This window comes from Equus przewalskii, chromosome 5, assembly GCF_037783145.1.
Source record: "Equus przewalskii isolate Varuska chromosome 5, EquPr2, whole genome shotgun sequence".
In the NCBI taxonomy this organism is placed as follows: Eukaryota; Metazoa; Chordata; class Mammalia; order Perissodactyla; family Equidae; genus Equus; species Equus przewalskii.
In genome coordinates, this window is record NC_091835.1 from 22227085 (window position 1) to 22249719 (window position 22635).

The 22635-nt window shown below is 47.7% G+C and overlaps 1 protein-coding gene across 17 annotated transcripts in view; it reads left to right on the top strand.

The window, feature by feature from the left end:
• The window catches only part of AGAP1 (ArfGAP with GTPase domain, ankyrin repeat and PH domain 1), a 559287-nt gene that overhangs the window by 386066 nt on the left and 150586 nt on the right, over positions 1 to 22635 (top strand). For 9 of the 17 annotated variants that reach the window (XM_070618668.1, XM_070618663.1, XM_070618664.1 and 6 more), the window contains one exon: positions 7910 to 8068. The exons of the other annotated variants lie outside the window; for them this stretch is intronic. In XM_070618668.1, the coding sequence (XP_070474769.1) occupies positions 7910 to 8068 (159 nt within the window). The remainder of the gene's footprint in view (positions 1 to 7909; positions 8069 to 22635) is intronic. 17 annotated transcript variants of the gene reach the window in all.

Below are 22635 nucleotides of genomic sequence, written 5' to 3' on the forward strand. Positions count from 1 at the left end.
ACTCTTTCTGAGTTCAGAATTGGCCAGGAAGTCGACCCTGTGTTTCATGGTAATGCAGATAAATATTTGGGGAAAAAATACTGAGACAATACCAAATAGGTCTTTTTGGCATCCCCTTCCTATGGACGCCAGCATCCCATCTTTGTAGGGCTGGCCACTCTTTGGGAGTTAATGCTGGTGAAACTGTCTTCTGCCCAACCTGACTCTATCGCTCGTATTTCCTGACCTGACGTGCATTCACAAACCATTCAAATGACCTTTTTAAGCTTTTTTTGTCGGCGGGGGGGGTGGGTAAATTTTAGTGGTATAACATATACCCAGAAAGTGCAAAATCCTAAGCCATAGCTAAGGGTACAGGTGACCAGCATCAGATCAAGAAGCAGCAGGTGGCCACCACCCCAGGAAGCCCCCGTGGGTAACTTCCTGTCCCTGTCACATGTCCCCTCCACAGACACACGAGGGCATTCGCCATCTGACTTCTCACTCCATCGATCCGTTTCGCCTGTTGATTTTGAACTGTTGGGTGGGCTCATAACGGCTGGCACTCTTCGCTTCGTCTTCTTTTACTCCACGCGCTGTGACGTGCATGCTGTTGTGGCCCTGTCAGTAGTCCATTCTTCTGACTGGTGTGTAATATTCCATCATGTGGATACACCATGGGGTACCCACGGTAGGTGGACATTTCAGCCATTTCCTGTTTGGGGCTGTTCTGAATCATGCTGCTGCCATGAACCAAAAAGAACATCTTTTACATGTTTCCTGGTGGACAAGTTTATGCACATCTGTATGTTTTTAATCTGGAGGGACGTGAAAGAGGAATCTTGAGTGAGAGAAATGTGGTGGGCTGTTCTGTGAAAGCTTCAGGTGAGGTGAGCCAGTTAGAAGAGCAGTTTGGGTTGTCCTGGCTTGGGGTAGCATCTCCTTTTTCCATACCGCTCTTCATAGAGATGAGTCCATTCCCAAAGTCTGAAATAAATCTACAGTGTTCCATGAAGTCTTTCCTGAACCTGGGAGCTGGTGTCAGCTCCCGGCCTCTGCTACCTTCTTACGGCTGTTGTGTTCCTCACCTTGCATTTTGGCCACACGTGGACTTGTCTGATAACCTTCTACTGGACTGTGCAGCTTCCCTAAGGCTATAGACTCTGTTTCCTTCATTGTGCCCAGCCTGGTGGGGCTTCAATGTAATGATACAGGGAAATCCAGGAGGTCAGACTTAGGTGGCAAATATTGGCAGGGTCCCTTTTTACCCTCCTTGCAAGTTAACAAGCTAACCTGCCAGTTTCCTGGATGATGAGACTCCTGGGTCAGGACAAATGACAGTTTAGTACTCCCAGCTAGAGCAGTGCCAGAGAATCAGCATTGTCATCTGCTAGTTCCTCCAAGGGCCAGGTGACACCAGCACACACCGTGGGTTGTATTGCAGGAGAGGAACCTGGAGTGAAAGTGAGCCCAGTCCTTTATAATGGGACACAAGCATACCTGCCCAACCTTTGCCATCGAAGGTGACATTGTCATCCTGGACAGCAGACAGATCTGCCCTCCTCTCGAGGAAGACCTTACCTCTGTCACTATACAGACATCCCTGAAATGATGATCAGAACAAAACAGTGCCAGCACCTGTGCCACAAGATGTGAAGAACACAGACCATGGAGCAGTCTATGAGAAGCCGGGTGGGGGATATTTGGGTAGGTCATTGGGAGGATGGAAGATGGGATAAGGAGAAGGAAGGGAAGGAAAGAATGGAAAGTACCCCCCTCCCGCCCTCCAGGAGGTCCCAGCCCTGATGCTCACCCCTGGGGGAAGCACGTGTCCCCTTGGCTTGCTTTTAAGGCCTCCAGTCTGTTGACTCTGGCTTAGAGCTTGGTGAGTTAGAACCGACTGTTAGACCTACCTCCTGCGCTCCAGGAAAGAGGGCCTTCCAGCCTGGCTTCAGAACCTCCTCTCTCCAGGGAAAGACAGACATGCCTGCAAAGAAGGTGATTTCCAGCCACGTGCTAAGATGCCTCCCCCTCTAATAGAGCCCAGCTCATATCTCATTTCCCAGATACACTAATGAAATTCTGTAGCAAAACAGATCTGTGTTTAGGTGGTCAACGGCTAGGGAAGGAAACAGGAGTCTTTCTCCTGGGCATTGCCAGGGCCGTGGGTTGGAGCAAGGCTTCTTCAGACCACGTGCACCTGCTCCATCGGCTCAGGGCACACTCGCACCTTTCAGTCCTGTTGGTGTTTTTGTCTGTGACTCAGTCCTGACTGTCTCGTGCTTGTGATTCTAATGGCCAAGTAGCAAGAGCTTGGGTCTTTGCTTAAATGCACTCTCTTAGCTAATAGCGTATAGGCCTAAGAATTTGACATAACTGATCAATATAGCAGTCCCAGAGCTAGGTGCTTTGATTGGTTGTTGACGGTCATTTGTGTTTTAGATCCCCAGCCACTCCGCCCGACCGAGGGAGTGGAGGCCTCTGTCCGGCACAGCGCCTTGGAGCCGAGTGAGGCCCAGCCTCGTCGTCCGGCCCCACTTCGGGCTGACCCTGACGGCATTTAAACAGCCTTTAGGAGGCTCTGCTTCGTTCTCAGGTGGTCTTGATCTTAAGATCCTTAGCTCTCAGGAAATCAGATCGGTCATTGGCTTCTCTCACAAACGATAACTTTAGATCCTCAGCCTTAATGAATAACTTGCTAACATGAAATGAATTACCATTCAATGAGAGATGGGGCCCCAGAGGACTTTGAGAGAAAACCAAGTGATTTTAAACGTAGCGTCTCCCTTATCTGCTTAGACGGTCTTTTCAAAAGCTGTGAACACATGTAGGACCGGGGTCACCATGTGGTCGCATGTCGGGCAGATATTGCTAGATGTGTACGTGTGAAAAACCGGAAGCAAGGACACTATTACTTAACCAGTTAGCGATATTCATTCAGGAACAGAAATGAAATTATCGTTAGCCTTTGTAGGGGGGGTGCGTATAAAACTAAACATCAGAGATGATGTCATAAAGTAGTATAATTAGATTTTAAATCTGTATAGTTATTAAAAATATTCACGGAACATTTGGGGGTAGTTTGCTGCTTTGACTGAAGGATTTACTCAGAGTAAGTAAGAAATGCCTCACCGTGTGACGACTGGCCCAGGACCGCTCACGTGGGGCAAGATGCTGCAGGGGCCACGTTAGGCCAGCAAGGCTGCCTCCACCGTATCGTGACCGAGTCTGAGGACCACTGGCTTGCCTCCGAGTTAAGAAATGTGTCTTTATGCATTTCCATTTAAGACAAGTACCTCTTTGTGAATCTCCAAACTATGTATTTAGGGCAGAAACAATATTTCTTACCCTCCCTAATTTTTTTGTTTGTTTTCAGTTCAACAAATATATTTCTGTGCCACCACAGAAAACCCTTTTGTCTCCTTACATCACAGTTAGTTGGTCTTTTATCATTTGATTTTCGGAAAAAACTTAAGTGAAATCAAAAAAGTGAATGAGTATATATAAAAAAGAGATTTACTCTTCCTGAGAGAAAATGAGAAATGTTTCACTTCCGAAATGAGAATCCTCGTTTGCATATTTTTAGAAGATTTTGTAAGTCACAGTCACCAGAGATCAGGAACCAGGAATGAGGCAGGCAGGTAACTGAGCAAGGTGGGGTGGAAGTGGGCCAGGAGCGTGCCCTGGATCTGCGGCGTGCATTCAGATAATACGGATTCAGAGATACAGTCAACTGATTGTCCCCCAGCACAAACACGGGCCTGTGGCTGCCACATATTCTCATTTCTCAAGCTGTGCCAGAAAGCATGGGTTTTTAGATGAAATCTCCCAAATTAATTCCACGTTCAAAAAGAAATCATTGTCCACCAAGCAAAAATGCGTCTTATGAGCTCAGCCCAGACTCCAGGCCACAAGTCTGTGGATCTGTTTTAAAGCTTTGCTTTTATAACCGTGTGTCCATATACACATTCGTTGGGCCAAAATTCATCATCGTCGTTCATCAACAGTTAGGAGTCAGGTGCAGTTGGGATGACCCACCTGGGGGGACAGTGCAGGCACCACGGGTGGCAGATGTGGCACTGGGACCACCATGGGCCCAAAGGGGCAGGGAAGAGAGAGGGGGTTACCCCAACCCACAAGCTGGAGGGCTCGAAAGTTCAGCTTTCTAAAGGATTCCATTGAGCTGTTTTGGGTCTTGTGCAGATTCTGCAGTCGGACAGCAGAAGCACACCATCTTGCCAGAAGGTTCTTCCCCCCTGGAGGTCCCAGTGTCCATTGGTTCCCTGTGGACCCCCTCAGGAGCCAAACCCCAGAGCCGCTGCACCAGCCACTTCATGTATCGGACTTGTGCTTAAAATTTCATTTGACAAACAGCTACAAGTTTGAAAACCAGCGGACCAGCCACAGGCATGTGACCAGCACCGTCGCCTAGTTTTACGTTAGTGTCTGTTTTAAGGAATCTTCTCTTTCCCTTTTCTATAGTGGATGTTTGGCTTTGAAATGAAGAAGCTGTCAACCTATGATTAGTTCTTTGTCGGATATCTCCATTTGAACATTTCCTGTGTTCCTTGTCCACGGTTCAGATTGACTCACTGTCCTGTGTGCACGTGGATGCTTATTGCTGGAGTGTGGCCTCGAGTGGTCAGTGACAGACACACCAAGAGAATTCTCTCTGCCTTTTAAAGGAAGTACATCGGGAGACTGTTAGGCTGGTCATCCTTAGGGAGTCACACTCCAGAGGGAAGGGACAGGGAAACCGGCGGTGGAGACTTGAGTGTCATGCTGGCATCCTCAGCCCAAAGGCAGACAGACAGGCAGCAAATTTATTTTTGATTTTTCAGGTGTGTGGGCTTTGTGTGCCTAAAGCTGGTATAAAATGAGGTTTTGTGGACAGATTCTGCGCTTGATAATGACTCATCAGGGGCACGAATGGGCCCCCGGGGGCAGGAAAGAATCATCTCCTTGACATTTGCACCAAATGGCAGGTGTCCCGCGGGCAGTACGGGCTCCGGGGGCCTGGCTCAGCAGTGGGGTCAGCTTGCACGTATCTTCTCGTCGTTCTTTTCTCCCATCCTCTTTCCATCGTTACCTCTCACCCACCATAAAAATGTTCGCAGTGTCCTATCTGCTAGGAATTCACACCATGAAAACCAGAAAGGGGCCTGGGGGCCCCAGGAGGGGTTGTGGGGAGGAACCTCATTCTGAATGGTGGTCTGGGTGCTGGCCTGTGGGATCAGGGTCCCCACAGGGAAGAGAAGGCCCCGGCCCACACCCTTCAGTTCAGAAGGGTTTCTTTCCAAAGGAACAGAGCTGTGGACAGAGACAAGCCCAGGAGGACAGTGCAGGCACTGGGGCTGGCAGACGGGGCGCTTGGACCACCATGGGCCCAAAGGGGCAAGGAGAGAGAGGGGGTTACCCCAGCAAGCCCCCAGCAGAGGGACAGCCAGCCCAAGGCTACCACGCAGGGAGGGAGCCCAGGAGCAAACGCCCCCATTTCACACTCCTCCCTTGTACTGGCTCCCGCTGGTTGAGCCCGGTGGGGAGCCAGGGGTACTGGCGCTGACGGACGCAGCCCAAGTGGACGCCCTCCTGAGCGGGGAGCAGGGCAGGGGAAGCGTGTGGCAGGAAGGCAACGGGCAGGTGCAGGTGTGGACGCAGGCTGCAGGACGAGACCCATGGTTTGCTGCCCAGTGGGAGCGCCAGCTCCTCGGGGGGCATGTGGCATATGGAGAATACCTGGAGGAGCGTGTGGTGTGTCCCTTAGTGCCACCTCGCTGCCCCTGGGCTGCCCCTCTGTATCTATGATGCACATGCCTGGTCCTCCTCCCTAGGCTGGCATGAGGGTCTGACCCGGAGTGGACGTGGGAACACTAGCTGCTGCTGTCACATGATGTGGGCATTTCCAGGGTTTGCGGGCATGCCCAAGTGTTAAACTCAGAACATCAGAGCTGGGAGGGAGACAAGGTAACTGGCTTGAGACTCTGCAGTAGACACAGGAGCCAAGACCCGGGCTCCCGACCTGCACTCCTGTGCGTGTCCTGGAGCACCTTTGATAGCAGCAGCCCGTGGTGGTGGCGAGCTTTCGTGGTAGTTACTTTCTGGTTTAAGTATTTGTCTTGTAATCAGTCTGAGCTCTCCACCAGGTCCACTCAAACTTTCCTGTGTGCACAGGTCACCCCAGGATCTTATTAAAAAGCAGGTGCCAGGGTGAGCCTGGGAATCTGCATTTCTCAGTGCTCCCAGGCGATGCTGCTTCTGTGAGTGTGAGAAGTACACTTAGAAAGATCTGTGGGCTTCCCATTCTTCCCTTCCTGGCTGTTAGCTGTTCCTTATGGCTTTTTTCTGGAATCGGGTAGACTTGCCTAGGAATAGCTTCCCTTACGACATTCAAGATGTACTCAGTTCCCACAACAGCATAAAATCGGCATCATTTTGGGGGCTGGCCCGGTAGCACAGCTGGTAAGTTCACATGTTCCACTTCGGCTGCCCAGGGTTTGCTGATTCAGATCCCAGGTGCGGACCTACACACCGCTTGGCAAGCCATGCTGTGGCAGGCATCCCACATATAAAGTAGAGGAAGATGAGCATGGATGTTAGCTCAGGGCCAATCTTCCTCAGCAAAAAAAAAGAGGAGGATTGGCGGTGGATGTTAGCTCAGGGCCAATCTTCCTCAAAAAAAGAAAAATCAGCATCGTTTTTTAAGGCAGAAGTGTATTTTTAAAAGTAAAGTCCTTCATCTTCATTCATCGCTTGTTTGTGTCTTACTGGCAACCGTTTCCGTAGGTGATTGCGTAGCTTTCCCGGGCTCCATGGAATTATAGTGGGGTCCGTGTTCATAGGGGAGCCCTGGTTCCCACCTCTGGCTGCTCCCAGAGTCACCGGAGTGCTTTAGGAAATGTGTCTTCTCCCGAGCCCCACCCCAGACCTTCTGGACCAATAACTGGAATACTTTGAAACCTCTATTTTTAAAAAGCTCCACGGGTAATTCCCATAATTGGCCAGATTTAGGAACTACTAATATGGTCTATGTCTTTAAAATCTTCTCCTATGAAAACCTTCTATTAAAACAATTTAGGACTTAATTGGTTCTAAACAAAAACAATCAGAGGAAAGTTAAAAAAGGAAAAAAGAATCCTAATACCTTTGAAGATCCGTATATAAAACTAACAAACTCATCCATGAGCCACAAGGTATGATTGGCTGAGCTTTAGAGAAAGGCACTTAATTATGTTTTTGAGTCTAAAATTGGTGTGACCAGATAATTCATTTTGATGTTGAGGCAACTGATTCAAATCATTAAGTATACAATGGAATCATTTTTCATCACAGTCCCTGTGCGCCATGAAGTTGCTAAGGTTATTTTTCCTCTGCTTGGTCTTTTCAAGGTTAAGAGTAAAGTTACCTGGTTTGAGAGTCTGCATTTCCACCGATGTGGCATCTGGGAACTTTGATTTGTGTTGATCATAAAGTATAGCTTCCCCGTGAAAATAATCCTCTGGCACCAGACAGGGGACTCCCAACTGGTGATCATTTTCACATCCCTTGATGGGCTGACCCAGCAGCGCTCCCATAGGGTCCATCTCGCTGGCCTGCCAGGAATGTTGCTTTTCCCAAAAGTGCGTGTTTTGTCTTCGCCTCTGCTCCATCTGGAGGTGGCGGTGGTGTCGCGTGTCTCTGTTTAGAATTGCTTTATGTGCACTCATTTGAAGGCTCCTTCAGTGTTTTATCAAGCTCCCTGAGATTGGTGCCCGCCTTTTTCAGTCTTGCGTATTGTTTTGTACGATGCTTCCATTTTCCATGCAGGCGGGACAACAGCTGCTCCCGGTGCTAAGGTCCACTGTGCGCAGGCGCGTCGACCCCTTAGACTAACTCGTGAAGGCTTCGGGGTCTGCAGTCCGCGGTGGTGTTCACCTGACTTGTTTATTCCTAGGGAATGTCACTAGTGCGTCTGGGTCTCAGATGGCAAGCGGCGTCAGCCTGGTCTCCTTCAACAGCCGGCCGGACGGCATGCAGCAACGCTCCTATTCTGTCTCCAGTGCCGACCAGTGGAGTGAGGCTACGGTCATTGCAAACTCGGCCATCAGCAGTGGTAAGAGAGGGCGCGGCCCCACGGACCCGCGGCCACCTCACGGTCCTCGGTTGTAAGCCAGGGGCCGGACACAACGCCCCCAGTCTCTGTGCTCTGCTCTGAGAATGGCGCAGCCGTGTCAACGATGCGCGCCTCGCCTTGCATCCGTGGAGTGTTTTTGTCCTTCATAGACTGTCTCGCCCACGCCATCTCATTGGTTCCTCTTGGTTCAGGAAGGAGATGATGTTCATCCCCGCTTGACAGATTTGGAAACTGAGGCTGCAGACAGGGCAAGTGGCCTACCGGGGTCATGTGATAGGGAGGCAGCAGAGCTGAGAAATAAGAGCAGATATGTGCCCCTGGTTACACTGCCTTGCACGATGTGGCCTACGCTTCCACCGTTAGTGCGCATCTTATGTTGTTAGGGTTTGGGATTTTTTTTTAAATCAAAGGAAAACATAATTCATCCTTCTTAGCAGTTTTCCAAGATTCCTGGCATATCCTCTAATTTGTGGGGAGTCTCCACCCCACTTTTTTTCTCGTGTGGGCAGCTTCTTGAGAAAGAAATGTGCCCACTGGAAACTGTCTTGACGTGCGCGTGAAACCATGAATTATGCAACGTCGGGGCTGTGCTGGCTTGCCGAAACGTGTTTTGCCTGTGGCATTTTGTCTATGGCCTGTTCACCGGTATTTAAAGGAATTCCCACTGTTGTATGTCATCCATCAGCCAGGATTTTAGAGTAATTTTAGCATAATTTGTTCTAATTAAAAGATTCAGCATCAGGTCTTCCCTGTAGACCCACCAGCTGCCACGGCAGGGCGTTGGCTTGGGGCAAACAGCATCCTTATTTCTAGTTACTCCACACTCCTCCCGTGGACACTGCCCAGCAGAGGCCTTAAAGAAAGACATCTCCAAACCAAGTGAGGAGGGAAGCTGAGTCCGTAAAGGCAGCTCCAGAGGATGCCCTAGCTACGCAGGTCTGGGAAAGCTTCTGGCTCGGAGCGCCATAGAGCATTGCCCAGGTGCCCAGCATGCTCCCAGCTCCAGGCTTCCTTCTTGATTCAAAAGAAGCTGCTTCGGTAGAGAGCGAACATCTGCCTTCAGCCTCCTTGGGGACCCTTCAAGGCTTTCTGCCTTTCATCTGAAATCATGACGATACCTTGAGAACCCCAGCGAGGGAGGTTCCACATCATATAAATTAACCACCCACAGCTTGTTCCCTTGCAACATGACATCCGTGCATTCATAGCCCTCACACGCCCCGGAAAGCCTAGTGGTGGGTGGTGGGCCTTCTCGGCAGACACATCTGTGCTTCCATCAGAGCTGCCCCACACCTGCACACCAGGTGGCCTTGGGCAGGCTACCTCACCTCCATGAAGCTCTGTTCTCTTCTGATAAATGGATGTGCTTCCGTCCCTTGCGTAGTCGCTAGGTGTGTATTGCAACACCTGGTCCGTGGCTTCCATAATTCAGTATCTACTATTGTTATTCCAGTTACTCTCTGTCGGAGGAGCAAGCGGTGTACATGTTTAATTTTGCATTATCAAATACTTTGAAATGCGTTAATTTTTCAGTTAGCGTTAGTAATGCTATCCGATTGGGTTTATTGTGTTGCTGCCTTTCTGTGAAGGTGTGCTCCCATGGTTGAGGGTGGGAGGAGCTCCAGGCTGGGCCTTCCCAGAGCCTGGTGCACACACTGCCTTGGCCCCGCCTTGTAGGGCAGAGACCTTTGCAAGCTGTCCTCCTTTGAGTGAGCGTGGTTGAGTGACAAACGTGGCCTGAGGAGAGCGACAGTTTTTAGCTTCTGTGCCTTAGGTACTCTGAGAGTTATCTTTGGGGAGAAGGAAGTTCCTGAAAGAGACCATCACCCCAATCTTTGCCTCCCCTATGCTCAGGATATTTTTACAGAAAAGGCACTGGAAGCAGCATATTCATCTAAAATCCATTTTGTACAAATATTCCTTCTGCACAATGATCTCTTTCATAAAGACCCACCAGCTAACTTTCCCCCTGCCTAACAGCTCTTTGCATCTGGTGTTGCATGTACTGGACAGGCATTTCCACGCGACCAAATCCTGAAACTCTTCCTCCCAGACCCTGGGCTTGTATTGGTCTGTACACGCAGATTTATGAAGTACCCGTAAGAGACGGAGGTTGCCTACGTACAAATGCTGTTTTTCAACTGACAAAGCAATTTCTCCCGTACTAACGCCCTTGGGTGTCTGTTCTTCATTCGCATAGCGTGTTTCTTAAAGACTAGGCTCCCTGATGTCCCAGGGCTTGAACTCTGAATGCAGGAGATCAGAAACACCAGTTTATGCCCCAGTATCAGCCTGCTGTGGGTACGGATGGAGAGCTTTAGAGAAAGCCCGGGCTGAAATTGTGCAGGTAGTTTAAGGATTAGTAGAGTTCATCAAGGAAAACTTCCCAAAGAGAATCAAACTTGAGCTATGCTTAAAGAACCAGATGGATTTTTTTTGTGTGCAAAACCGCAGGAGGAAGTTTTTATAAGCGTTGAGGCAATTTGGACAAAGACTCACAGAGGAGGAAGAGGGAAAATGGGACAGCTGAGGCGCTCTAGAGAAACAGAAGGTGTAAGTTGGAGTGGCGAAATGAGGAGAGACGAGAAGAGAAGAGATGAGTGTTGAAAGGTCAGAATTGCAAAGTTGATTAGCATCTTGTTTTAAGACTTACAGCAGACATTTTAAATAGCAAAGATCGAGAAAGACAATAAAATGTTGTACAGAAGTATGATTCCTACAGTCATCCTTCGTGCCTGTGTTTTCTAAGGATTGATGGTGTGTCACACCCAAGATACAGTTGAAAAGGGAAACCAGAGCCGTATTAATAACAAGAGCTAATATTTATTGAAAGCGTCCTGTGAATTATCTCGTTGGATCCTCAGGGAGTAGATACTGTCGTTCGCTCCCTTTTACAGATGGAGGGACTCTGGTACAGAAGGGTTAAGTTCCTTGTTCAGAGTCACATCCTGGTAAGGGCCAGGATGTCATCTCAGGTGGCCTGATTCCAGGCCTTTGCTCCACATTGGCACCTCTCAAGATGTGCTTCCCAGACAGGCAGCAGCCGCCTTTCCTGGGAACTGGTTAGAAGTGCAGATTCTTAGGTCCCATCTCAGACCCAGTGAATCTAAAACTCAGGGGTGGGGCACAGCGACCTGTGTGTTAACAGGCCCTCCACGCAGTTATGCTGAAGTTTGAGAACCACCGCTCCAAATCCTTGCTTCTCAAAGTATCGTCCATGGACCAAGTGGCATCTGACAGCCCCCAGGGAGTCGGCTAGAAATGCAGAGTCCCAGGCTCCACCAAGACTCCCTGGATTGGAGCTGCATGTTACCAGGATCCCTGGGTGATCGGGGTGCACCTGGGAGTTGAGACACCCTGCCTGCCAGGAGGGCAGCATCCTGGCTTCCCTCTGCACAGCACCATCCCTGCCTGCCTTCCGTGATTCATCAAGTGGCCAGACCCAAAGCGATTTTTAATGAACCGCAGGGCCCAGGATCTGACTGGCAACTTCAAGAAAACACGTTTATGAATGGATTTTGAGACCTCAGCTTGGGCGGCAACATTCCCTGCTGTGCCTGGAAAATAATCAGAAAAGAAACAAACACGATTAAAAGTCCTCTGCCATGCTTTTCCTTTTTAAACGGCACTTGATACAAACCCAACTCTCTTTTTTTTTTTATTTTATAATACTCATTTTATCACCTTCCCCCCCCTCCCCCCCCGCCCAAGTCTCTGGTTTGGATGTCAGAGTCATAAGAAGCTTACACTGTGCTAACAGCAGGGATGGGGGAAGCTGAGCACCTCTGAATCCCAATGCCCACGTGTTGGTGAATATGCTTTCCCATTGTCATGCACTTTTATTGTAAAACATCATTATAGTAACAACATTGGGATTCAGTTTTTCTCTGCCCCCTTGTCCACACTAAATTAAGACTTTAGCTCCCAGAACTTTTCCAAGTCTTCCCCTCTAGGCGCACAGGTACCCTGGGGGTTTCTGTCTTTTAAGCAGCTGTGAGCAACTCGTGATTAGATAGATTACTTTGTGGCATGCAAAACTACAAAACAGGAGGTTCTGGTTAAATTAAGGGGGGAAGAAAAGAAGAATCCATTCTGTGAAATGGAATGCCCCACTGCTTTATGACTATTACTGTTGTAAGGTTTTGCATTTAAGTACCTGAGGTTTAAAATTAAGTGTCTAATATAATTTGGCATTGCTAACATGAGACCCGCATCTACCCTTAGAGAAAATCCAGACAGCTCCGTTCAGAGTTTCAAATTGCCGTCTGCTGGCTTGCCAGCATCACGGAGAATTGGGTCCCTCTCCGACAAAGCACCCCATGCTGCTCAGTGTAATTTTTTAAATGCAGAAACATATTCGTCTTGAGCTTCTGCATTGAAAAAGGCTGTTCCCAGAGTCCATGAAAAATTAATTTTTTTACATTTTTTCTCACTCTCCTAAGTGTTTGACAGAAGTAATTTTTGCAGCAAGAGAGAATAAAAACCGGTGGCTGTAAATTCCTGTCCTGGAACCTCTTGTGTAGATTCTTTATGGACCCAGAATTGATCTACATGTCAGAGCCTGTTGTGGTTTCGACTGTTTATCACTGTAATGGCAGCGGTGATCCTGTGAACACCAACTTATATTCCCGGGTGAAAGAAATTGGTGTTTGCAGTCAATGAGGGGGCAGCTCAGCCTTATTGATAGATTCAGAACAATTATCTCTGCCCCAGCTATTGGCTGAGCATTTTCTCGAATCTTATTGGGAGCCTCTCTCTTTTTTTTTTTTTTTTTTTTTTTGAGTAATCATTTTCTCTATGGGTGATTTTCTCCAGGAGTGTTAGCCAAGAGTTAGCATTACGGCAGGTAGCAGGGGATCCTGGAGGGTCATTTGTGACATACTTGGTTGTCATATCTCACTCGAAGACAAAATGCATTTTTAGATACACCACACCTGTGCCAAGTGCCCAAGCCAATGGCGTGGACCTGCTGCATTTGTCTGCATGCCTTCCTGAGTGTCTCAGCAAGCCTGGCAGGCCTGCCACACCGTCTCCTGCCAGGGCCAACCTTGGGCTGAGGGCCTCAACTGTTGCTGTTGCCGTGGCAGCCACGCGCCCCGCCTCTTGACTGTCAGGCTGTTCTGATGGCTCCACCCCATCCCCGATTGCTTCATTCCAACAGTTAATCTTCGGCCGCGCTGGTTGGCCATCACCGTCAATATTGCATCGCTTCAAACGACTCTTGAGCATTTGTCTTCAACCCCACTTCCCCCTGCCTGCAGCAGGCCACCGTACAGCCTTGTCAGCACTGAGTCAAAAAACCATATCCATCTTTCAGTCTTCTCCATGGAAGGTGTGTGTGCGCGCTCACACGTGCATTTTCTTCTAAATACTTAATCACACGTTTTCTACCAGAATCTGTGGTTATTAGACAGCCGATCCAGAATCTGAAACATTTGAGTTTTTGCTAACTGTTAAATATTTTTTCCCTTTGTGAACATTTTTGGCATGGCTATATTTACGACAGAGTTTAGAAACACTGGTTTCCGCTTCCGTATTCCGGCCTGCACCTCCTTTTGTTTCTCCCTGCCCAGCAAGCTGGCCCCAGGAGGGTGAGCCCACCCTGCATTTGAGATTACAGAGAGCATGCCATAACCGTGGTTCCGAGGATGTTTGCTGTTGGTCCATCAATTGCAATTTTTACAGTTTGCGCACATTTTTCTCCCCTTGGATGTTACGCTGACAATTTTCATATGTGACCAGCAGGTGGTGGTAGTTTGACACTGTCTCTCTCACCAGGGGGCTTAGTCTGTAGGAGGATTTAAAGAGGGAGGAGAGGAGAAACCTTGACTGCCCTTTTGGCCAGCTGCCTCTCTGTGTCAGGAGCTTGACATCCCTTGCTCATTTCCTGAGCATCATTATCCCTGTGTGATGGCTGAGGTCCAAAAGGCTAAGACCATGCTCTTAATAATTAGCCAGAACTCAAAGCCAGGCTTTTCTGATTCCAAAGCTTCTAGTCTTTCCTCTCTGCCTTTATTTTTTTAAAGGAGAAATGAATACTTACTTTTAAAACATGATATCCTAAAAATTGTTGATCTTTTCATAGAGCTTATTTTTTAAGGAAATATGATGTAGTTTTTCCCTTCTCTCACTCATCCTGAACTTCTCCTTTATCATCAATTCCTCCCAAATCTTGACTGGCATTCAAACCCCACTCCCCAGGGTTTGTCAGCAGCCTTCAGCTGAGCTCCCCATGAAAGAGCCGTGGGCTCCCATCCCTCCAAGCTGGGTGCTGCCCATCTCTGCCTCCACGGTCTGTTCCCTCACCAGGCTAGTCGCCTAATTAAAGGGTTGACCCCAGTTCCCTTCTGTGCTCAGAGCCTCTTTTGTTTCTCTGCATGTGGCCAAGGAGAAAGCAGAAGCTTCCCGGGGTAACTGGCCACAGGAGGGAAAAGGTGTAGTTTTTTTCCTCCCCATCAGAATGTTGTACTTTGCCCTCTGTCTCCTTAGTTCCTTCCTAGCAGCTATTTCCAGCAGCAGGTGCTGACCAGAGGAAACGCAGCCTCCAGTATCAGATCAGGGAGCAGAGGATGTCATGCCTGAAGGCCAGTAATTCTCCTTTTGCCTGGCAAAAGTCTAGAAATCGTTTTAAGCAGATGGTGGAGAAGGAGACGGTTGTCTATTGCTCTAGTACCTGGACCAAGTCTCTTAGCCTCTCTGGCCCTCAGTATCTTCATCTAACCATGGGTCTCAACCAGGGGTGATTTTGTCCCACTAGGGGACATTTGGCAATATCTAGAGACATTTTGGATTGTCACAACTGAGAGGGGTGGTGCCGCTACTGGAATCTAGTGGGTAGAAGCCAGAGATGCCCCTAAGTACTCTGCAGTGCATAAGACAGCCCCCCACAACAAAAAATGGTCCTGCCCCAGCTGTCACTGGTGGCGAGGTCGGGAAACTGATCTAGACAGTGAAGACTTGGCCTCTGTGGTCCCTTCCAGCCACTATGGCTGAATTCCACCATCAACTAAATAAGAATCCTTCCCAAAGAAGAGGAAGCCTGTTTCCTTTCTCAAGAGGGTTGCTGCAGCTAACCCAAAGTGGCGCCTTGTCCTCAGCCAGACCGTCAGTTCAGCTTTGCAGACCGTCCCTACGGCAGAGGACACGGGACACGGCCAGCTCAGGGGAAGTCCCACTGCTGTTGCCGATCATGGCATTATGTGACATCCATCAAAGGCTCGCTGCTTGCCAGGCACAAGGACCCCACGAGCTGAGGACTGGTGTGGTCGCCGTTGGAGATGATGGGGAGATGATGGGGAGATGATGGGGAGAGGGCAGTTATGCTGACTCAGCAGGCTGGGGGCCAGGGCTGGCTTCCATCTCTCAACCACCGTGCTCAGCTGCCCCCAAGATGCTGTGGGAGAGAGGGAGGCCCCGCAGCAGGCCCAGCGGCCTTGGCTTCAGGCGTGTCTGTGTGCTGCCCGTACGAGGACGTGTGGATGACACACATTGAGAATCTTGACACCCTCCAGATTTAGAGCCCACAAAATGGGTTAAGCCTACAAAGTGAAACTAAGAGAGAAATAGCCCGAATTCAGGTTCGGCAAACCGATTGTGCAAATCTAGAATGGGGTATCCAGCCTTGGTGGGGCAGACCTGGGCGTGTAGCTTCTCTGCCAAAATGCCCTCCAAACTTACCCTGCCCTGAGAGAAGGAGAGGCCTCTGCCCACCTCATGGGTGCGGTTCTGCCCAGACCTCAGCAGGCCTACTGGACTTGCTTGTGTGGCCACATTTCCAAAAGGACGTTGGCAAATTGGAACGTGTCCAGAGCAGTGGGTAAGGATGTAGAGAAGGGTCCAAACCCACATCAGATAGAGAGGGATTGAGAGCAGGGGGTGTCCAGCCTGGCTGCCCATCCTACTCTTGGGGGTGCTTTTTAAAAATATGGGTTCCTGCGGCTGAGGGCTAGAGATGTTCTTCGTTTGCCCTGGGGTGGAGCCCGAGCAGTGGAGTGCTCCCCAGGGGTTTCTAATGTGCAGCCAGGGCTGAGATCCACCCTTCTAGGGGCGTGTGAATGATGTGTGTGATCAGGGTCCTGAGTAAGAAATAGGAGCCTTCTGTGTACATGCAGAGAGTTGAAGTAGGAGAAATGGGTAGAAGTTGCACGAAGGACAGTTTTGACACAAAGTAGCATGAAGTAATATGATACAACATAATGTGACTATTTCAAACTTTTTCCTCTTGCATCTTTTACTTCCTCCCTCACCTGATGACCCTCTTTCTGCTTCACTGATGACATGGGGGAAGGAAGGCTCCTCGTCTTCCCACGCCCAAACCTACCCCTGCCTGCACCTGGAGCTGCAGGGGTCCGACCTGCCTCCTGCTTGTACAAGGGATGAGGTGTCCCTGCCCTTGCAAAGTGTCCTCCCTTCCACCTCTGGACCCATTCTCTCTTGTTTCCAAAGGACTCTGTTTCCACATTTACCCCGTCTCCTTCCTGTACCATCAGATCGTTCCCAGTTGTTGGGTCATTCCTTCCAGCAGACAGGCCTGCCCTGACATCGCTCATCCTGGCTCCGCCGCCCTCTGTGGCTCCCATCCTCCCTCTCTCAGCTTCCCTTCTTAGCACACTTTCCCAGAACGGTGGGCCATACCCACCGTCTCCAGTTACTCACCTGTCACTTTCTCTTTGTCCCATCCCAGTCTGTCCTCCATCCAAGCTCTTCTCGAACACTGCTCTCATCCAGGTGGCCAGACCATCCACTGTGTCGTTCCCAGGGCGCTTCTTGGTTCCTTTTCTTTCTTTCTTTCTTTTTTAAAGATTTACTTATTTATTTATTTTCCTTTTTCTCCCCAAAGCCCCCCAGTACATAGTTGTGCATTTTTAGTTGTGGGTCCTTCTAGTTGTGGCATGTGGGACATTGCCTCAACATGGCTTGATGAGCGCTGTCAGTCCGCACCCAGGATCCAAACCAGCGAAACCCTGGGCTGCCGAAGCAGAGCACGTGAACTTAACGACTCAGCCACGGGGCCGGCCCATTGGTTCCTTTTCTTAATGTTCTTCTTAGTGGTGGTGACCCCGTTGACTGCTTCATCTTGCTTGAAACTCTCTCTTCTCTTGGCTTCTCTGACGACACCTTCTCTGGGTTTTCCTACTATTCTCTGGCTGCTTCTCAGTCATCTTCCTCCACTGTTGACCCCAGATCATTGACGTTGCTCAGGACTCAGCCTTCTCTCCCCCCTGCACGCCCTCCTTGAGTGGGTTTGACCGTCTGTCTAAACACTGAGGTCTCCCGAGTTCGTACGCCCAGCCTTGACCGCTCTCTCCTCCATTGAACACGTGTAACCGACTGCCCGCTTGGAAGGCTATGGACCAGCTCACACTCACTATATTCAGAGCAGATCTCCAGATTTCATTCTGAAAATCTGCGTTCTTGCCAGCCTTCCCACTGTCTCATCCTCCTAGTAGCTCAGGCCACAGGCACACAGTCGCTCAGAAATCTCCTCTTAACCTCGCCTCGCAGAATCAGTTCGTGTGCTTGGTTCTCTGCTTGACTTCCCAGAATACATCTTCTCTGTTAACCTGGATCTACTGCATTTGTGTCTCGTCGGGCCTGGTTCATCTCTTGCCTTTTATTCTTGCTTCGCTGAAGTCCACCAGACTCATCTTTAAAAACACAGACATGAGTCAGGTTGCCACTTCCCCTACACGGCTCTCTTGTGGCTTCCCCTTACATGTGAAACATTCCAGATATTTTATTTCTGGCTGACACAGCCCCAGCTGGCCTGGCCCCTGATGTTTCTTGAGTCCATCTCCCACCCCCTCCTCCCATCTCCCTCTCCATGGCTCCAGCCCACCCTTCTGCTCAGATCAGAGTGGGTCATCCATATCGCTCAGGGCTCAGTTCCTATGTGTCCACATCACCCCAGAGAGCCCCTCTGGTCCTTCTTGCACCCCTGCCCCAGCCTTCCTTTTCTTCTGAGCTTTACTGGGCACCTGCTTGTCCGTCTGTCTCCTCCCCAGTCACGAGTGCTCGCCCTGCCCACGCCCCCTTCTATCCCTTACCATGTCGTATTGTCTGAAATTAGCCTTGTTTTCTTGTTTCTCTTCTGCAAGAATGTGAACTCCGCAAGAAGAGGAGCTTCAAGCTCTTCTTGTCTCCATGTCCGCCAGTGCCTGGGGCCACACCCTGCGTATTGTCACAGCGTCCTTTGTCGTTGCTCAGTAAATCTGCCGATTTCGTTCATGAGTCAGCAAAATCGGCACCGACTCGGATAGTCACCAGAGCATCCCCAAAGAGGAGGGGGCAACGTGATGACAGAGGATGGCGCCGCATGCTTGCAAAATGAGCTCTGGGGCCTCTGCCAGTTTTATGGGATAAAATTCTTTGAATTTTTAAGATTAAGTTTTTTGGGTTTTTTTGAAACACAGCAGTTTTTGTGGTGCTTTAGAAACTGTTTCCTGACAGAGCTGGTTCCCCTCATAGACCAGAGCATGCTGATCGCCATGCGTAGTTTCTGGCAGAAACGTTTCCCGGAGCCTCAGAAGCACACCGCGCACGCGTGTTAAATTAGTTAACGGAGTTTAAAACGGAGTTTCCTACCTTAGGTGATCTGAACCCGTTTCAGAATCATTGGTAAAATCCATACTAAATCATGTAGGGATGATCAAATTAGGTGCATTTCACCGCAGTTATTTAATTTCACATTTAGCTTCATTTATTCCACAAATATTTATTGACCACTTCCTAAGTGTCACCCACCACCCTGGCCCTGGCAGTGGAGCAGAGATCAAAATGGAATTCCTGGGTCTCTGGAAGGGGAAAGGAGAAGAGACAGATAATCAATAAGTAAACAAATTGAAATATACTTTGTCAAGTGGCAAGAAGTCAGTTGGGGGTGAGAGGCGGCTGGCAGGTGCGTGTTTGCGTCTTGAAATAAAGTCCCACATAAATATGTGAGTTACTAAGCGTTTCTCCAACTGAGACTATGAAAGCAGTTTATTCATTCGTTCAGTCAACAGATACATAGTAAGTACTTGGTTACGTGCAGTGGCGCCCGGGGTATACTTGGAAGCAACCCCAGAGAAGACAGATGTGGTAATTGGGCCTTCAGTTCTGGGGAGAACTCAGTAGTCTGGAAGGTGTGGGGGCATCTCATGCAGAGGGAAGAGTGTGTGTGCGGAGGCTGAGAAAGCCGTGACCCATCCCGGGATCTGTGGCGGGTGGATGACAAGGGAAAATAGCTGGAGGTGAGGCCGCAAGGAACGAAGGAGGGTTATAAAGCCAGATGATGCAGAATAAGGAAAAGGATCCTAAAATGGTTTGTACTTAGGCCTGGGCAGCTGAGTGCCCTTTTGGTGTTCAGGGGAGAGAAGGATGCCCCTTTACAGGCTAATTCTTGAGTCAGTGTTGGTTATCACCTGATGCGTGGACAGCTGACACAGAGGTGGGTTAGGACAGAGTGGAGGAATCCAAGTCTAGGCAGCCCATGATTCTCCAGAAGTCTGGAAGCTTCCAGCAGAATTGTCACTGCAACTTGCATTGCTCATCCCCTTGGCGTTTTTAGTAACATCAACATTTTGGATCTCAATGCAACAATGTGTTATTGACTTAAATTTTTAAAGCTTCCTAAAATACAGAAGTCTAAAATTTTATAAAATTATTTAGTAGTTCTTTTTTTTTTTTTTTTTGATCCCAGCAGTTTTAGTTGCAAACTTTCAGTTTTAGGGTAATTTTTTTTTTTTAGGATAGAAAGCATCATCTACCACCCCAACATCCAGTGACCTACAGGAAGTGTGTGTAGTATGCAAAGATTCATCAAATAGATATGATATTTTTCCAACCAGAAAGAAAATTTTAAGTGATCTTTTGTATTTGCAACATTAAAACATCTGATTTTATGACACTGTTTATTTTTAAGCAATATAAGACTTTTTCTCATGGTTTTATACCACTCTTGGGCCAGGAAAATGTTCGCTTTATACCTCTGTGCTTTGGTCAGGTCCTCAAGCTAGCAATCAAGTAGTTTAAGAAACTTCAATCGTACTGTCTCTCTGGTGTCTGTCAATTATTAGAATAAAATTTGGTCAAATCTTTTTCACTCCCTCCCTTGCTTTCTGTTATAGAATTTATAAATACATACAAAAAGGGAAAGACCTAAGCTAAGGGGCTTTAAAAATTTTAGGTAACAAGAAGAAAGAAAGGAGTGGAAGTGAGGGTGTGGAAGGAGTGGTTATAAAAATATGAGTAATTGTAAGATGATTAGAAGGAGAGAGAGAGATGGGTAGATAGATAGATAGGATGGATGGATAGATAGATAAGTAGACAGATAGGTAGGTAGATAGATAAAGTAGGTAGGTAGGTGGATGGATAGATAAGTAGGTAGGTAGGTGGATGGATGGATGGATGGGTGAGTGGGTGGGTGGATGGATGGAGCTGACAGATAGATAGCTGTGTAATGGTTCATCAGAGTCATCCTCAAACCCTCTGTGTATTTTCTCCTTCAGCATTTGTATATTACCTTGGTTTCCCATTTTTAAACTTCTTTCAATGAACATATCTTTTGTTACATCTTTGCTTTATTATCTGACAGATAAGATTATTAACAGAAAGCGATATTAATATTAATTATACAATTATACTAAAATTTTTATATCACGAGGAAACAGATGGTTATTTTAAATGACTTAAAAATTTTCCTCTTTTATATGAAGAAACACTTTAAACATATTTAGTTATAAATGCAATTTTAATTGCTACATTATTTCTGCAGTGGGATTTTTAAAATCTTATTACATTTGCAGGGAAATATTTCTGTGTATATTTCAGAGGCTCTTAAAATGTGTACACATTTACAGGAAAACACTTACACTTAAAGTACATTTTTGGGGGGCTTAATATTATTAATAAATACATCATGCAATTCCTGCACCTGATCTTTTCATCTGGTCGTAGTTCAAGAATTCAAGAGCTGCTCTCTGCAGCATCTGGTGAAGTTAACGACTTACAATCGTCTTTTTAGACTGTTGATAAACAGATAGTCCTTAGCTAGACTCTGAAATTGTGACTGAGATAAGCCTTGCTACTCTAGAAATATTTTCTATGTATAATATAATTGAGAAAACAGAATACCTCTACGTATTTCAAAATTTTAACCTTCATTTCCCAAGATCGGAAACTCAGCCTTCCACCAGCTGCTGACTCCTCGTTTGTTTCCTGTCAAGCTTTGCATTAATGGAAAAAGTAAAATAAATATCACCACTCCCCAGAACAACACCCCAGAAATCTTCCGTCTGTCTGTTGATTTCCTTTGACATCTAAACATCTGGGAAAGCCTGTGTCCAGAAGCACCACTTCCCCGTCCCTAAGCAGGTGCCTTTATGGAGGGGGTACAGAGGGAAATTGAAGTCTGGGGGCACGTCATGCCCCCATCAATTAGAAGGTAGTGGCAGCGCCAGCAAGACACGCAGGTCAGGCCCCCGGATGAGATTTGTAAGGCTGAGGCATCCATTCAGGCCACACATTCTGGGAAAATTATCACCATACCGTACCGTGTGGAGCAGTCAAGGTTTGGGCTCTGACCTGAGCTGCGCCTGGTCTGTATACTCGCCTTTCTTCTTCAGGCCGGCAATACTGTAAACCAAGTGTTGGCAACCCAGTCATGTTCATGCAAGTTCCTGGACAATTAATCTTTTTTAAAAAGAAATTATTTGTTCTTGCATACAGTATTCCTTTTTTTTCCTTAAAATTTTATTGATTATGCTCTGTTTCTCATTTTTAAAATATTTTCATTCCTAGAAGCATGGATAATTAATGTACTAGTGGAAAAGTGCTGCTAGTAAATGGATGTGACAGCTACGGTGTGGCTGGAACACAATATGATGTTAGTGTCAGTTGTGCATATTTCAACCTATTTTAGTAAGCCTGTCGTCTTCCTTCTGGCAAATGGGTTAACAACCATTTTCCTTTTTAATTTTTGCAATAATAATTTTGTGGTTTTCCCTAATTAGAAAACATTACATTTTACATAAATTAAAAATACAGAGAAGATATTTGCGCTTTTTTTTTTTTTTTTTTTTTTTGGTGAGGAAGATTGACCCTGAGCTAACATCTGTTGCCAGTCTTCCTCTTTTTGTTTGAGGAAGATTGTACCTGAGCTAACATGTATGCCAATCTTCCTTTATTTTGTATGTGGAACCATCACCACAGCATGGCTTGATGAGTGGTTTGTAGGTCTGCTCCCGGGATCTGGGCCTGTGAACCCCGGGCCACCAAAGCAGAGCACACAAATTTAACTACTACACCACCAGCGTGGCCCCGCTATTTGCTTTAAAAATGAAAACTCCTACACTAAGCTTTTAGTTTTGCGGCTGCATCCTCTTCCAGTTCATGTATCTGTGTTCTTATTTATAAAAAGATTGGATTGTATCACAACCAGCTTTAACTATAGATAAGTTAAGTTTCCATTCTATCTGAAAACAGTTCAGAAGTTTGAAACAACCTCTATGACTAGCAGTAGGGTATTGGTTAAATAAATTGTGGTGACCCCAAAAGGAGATACCATT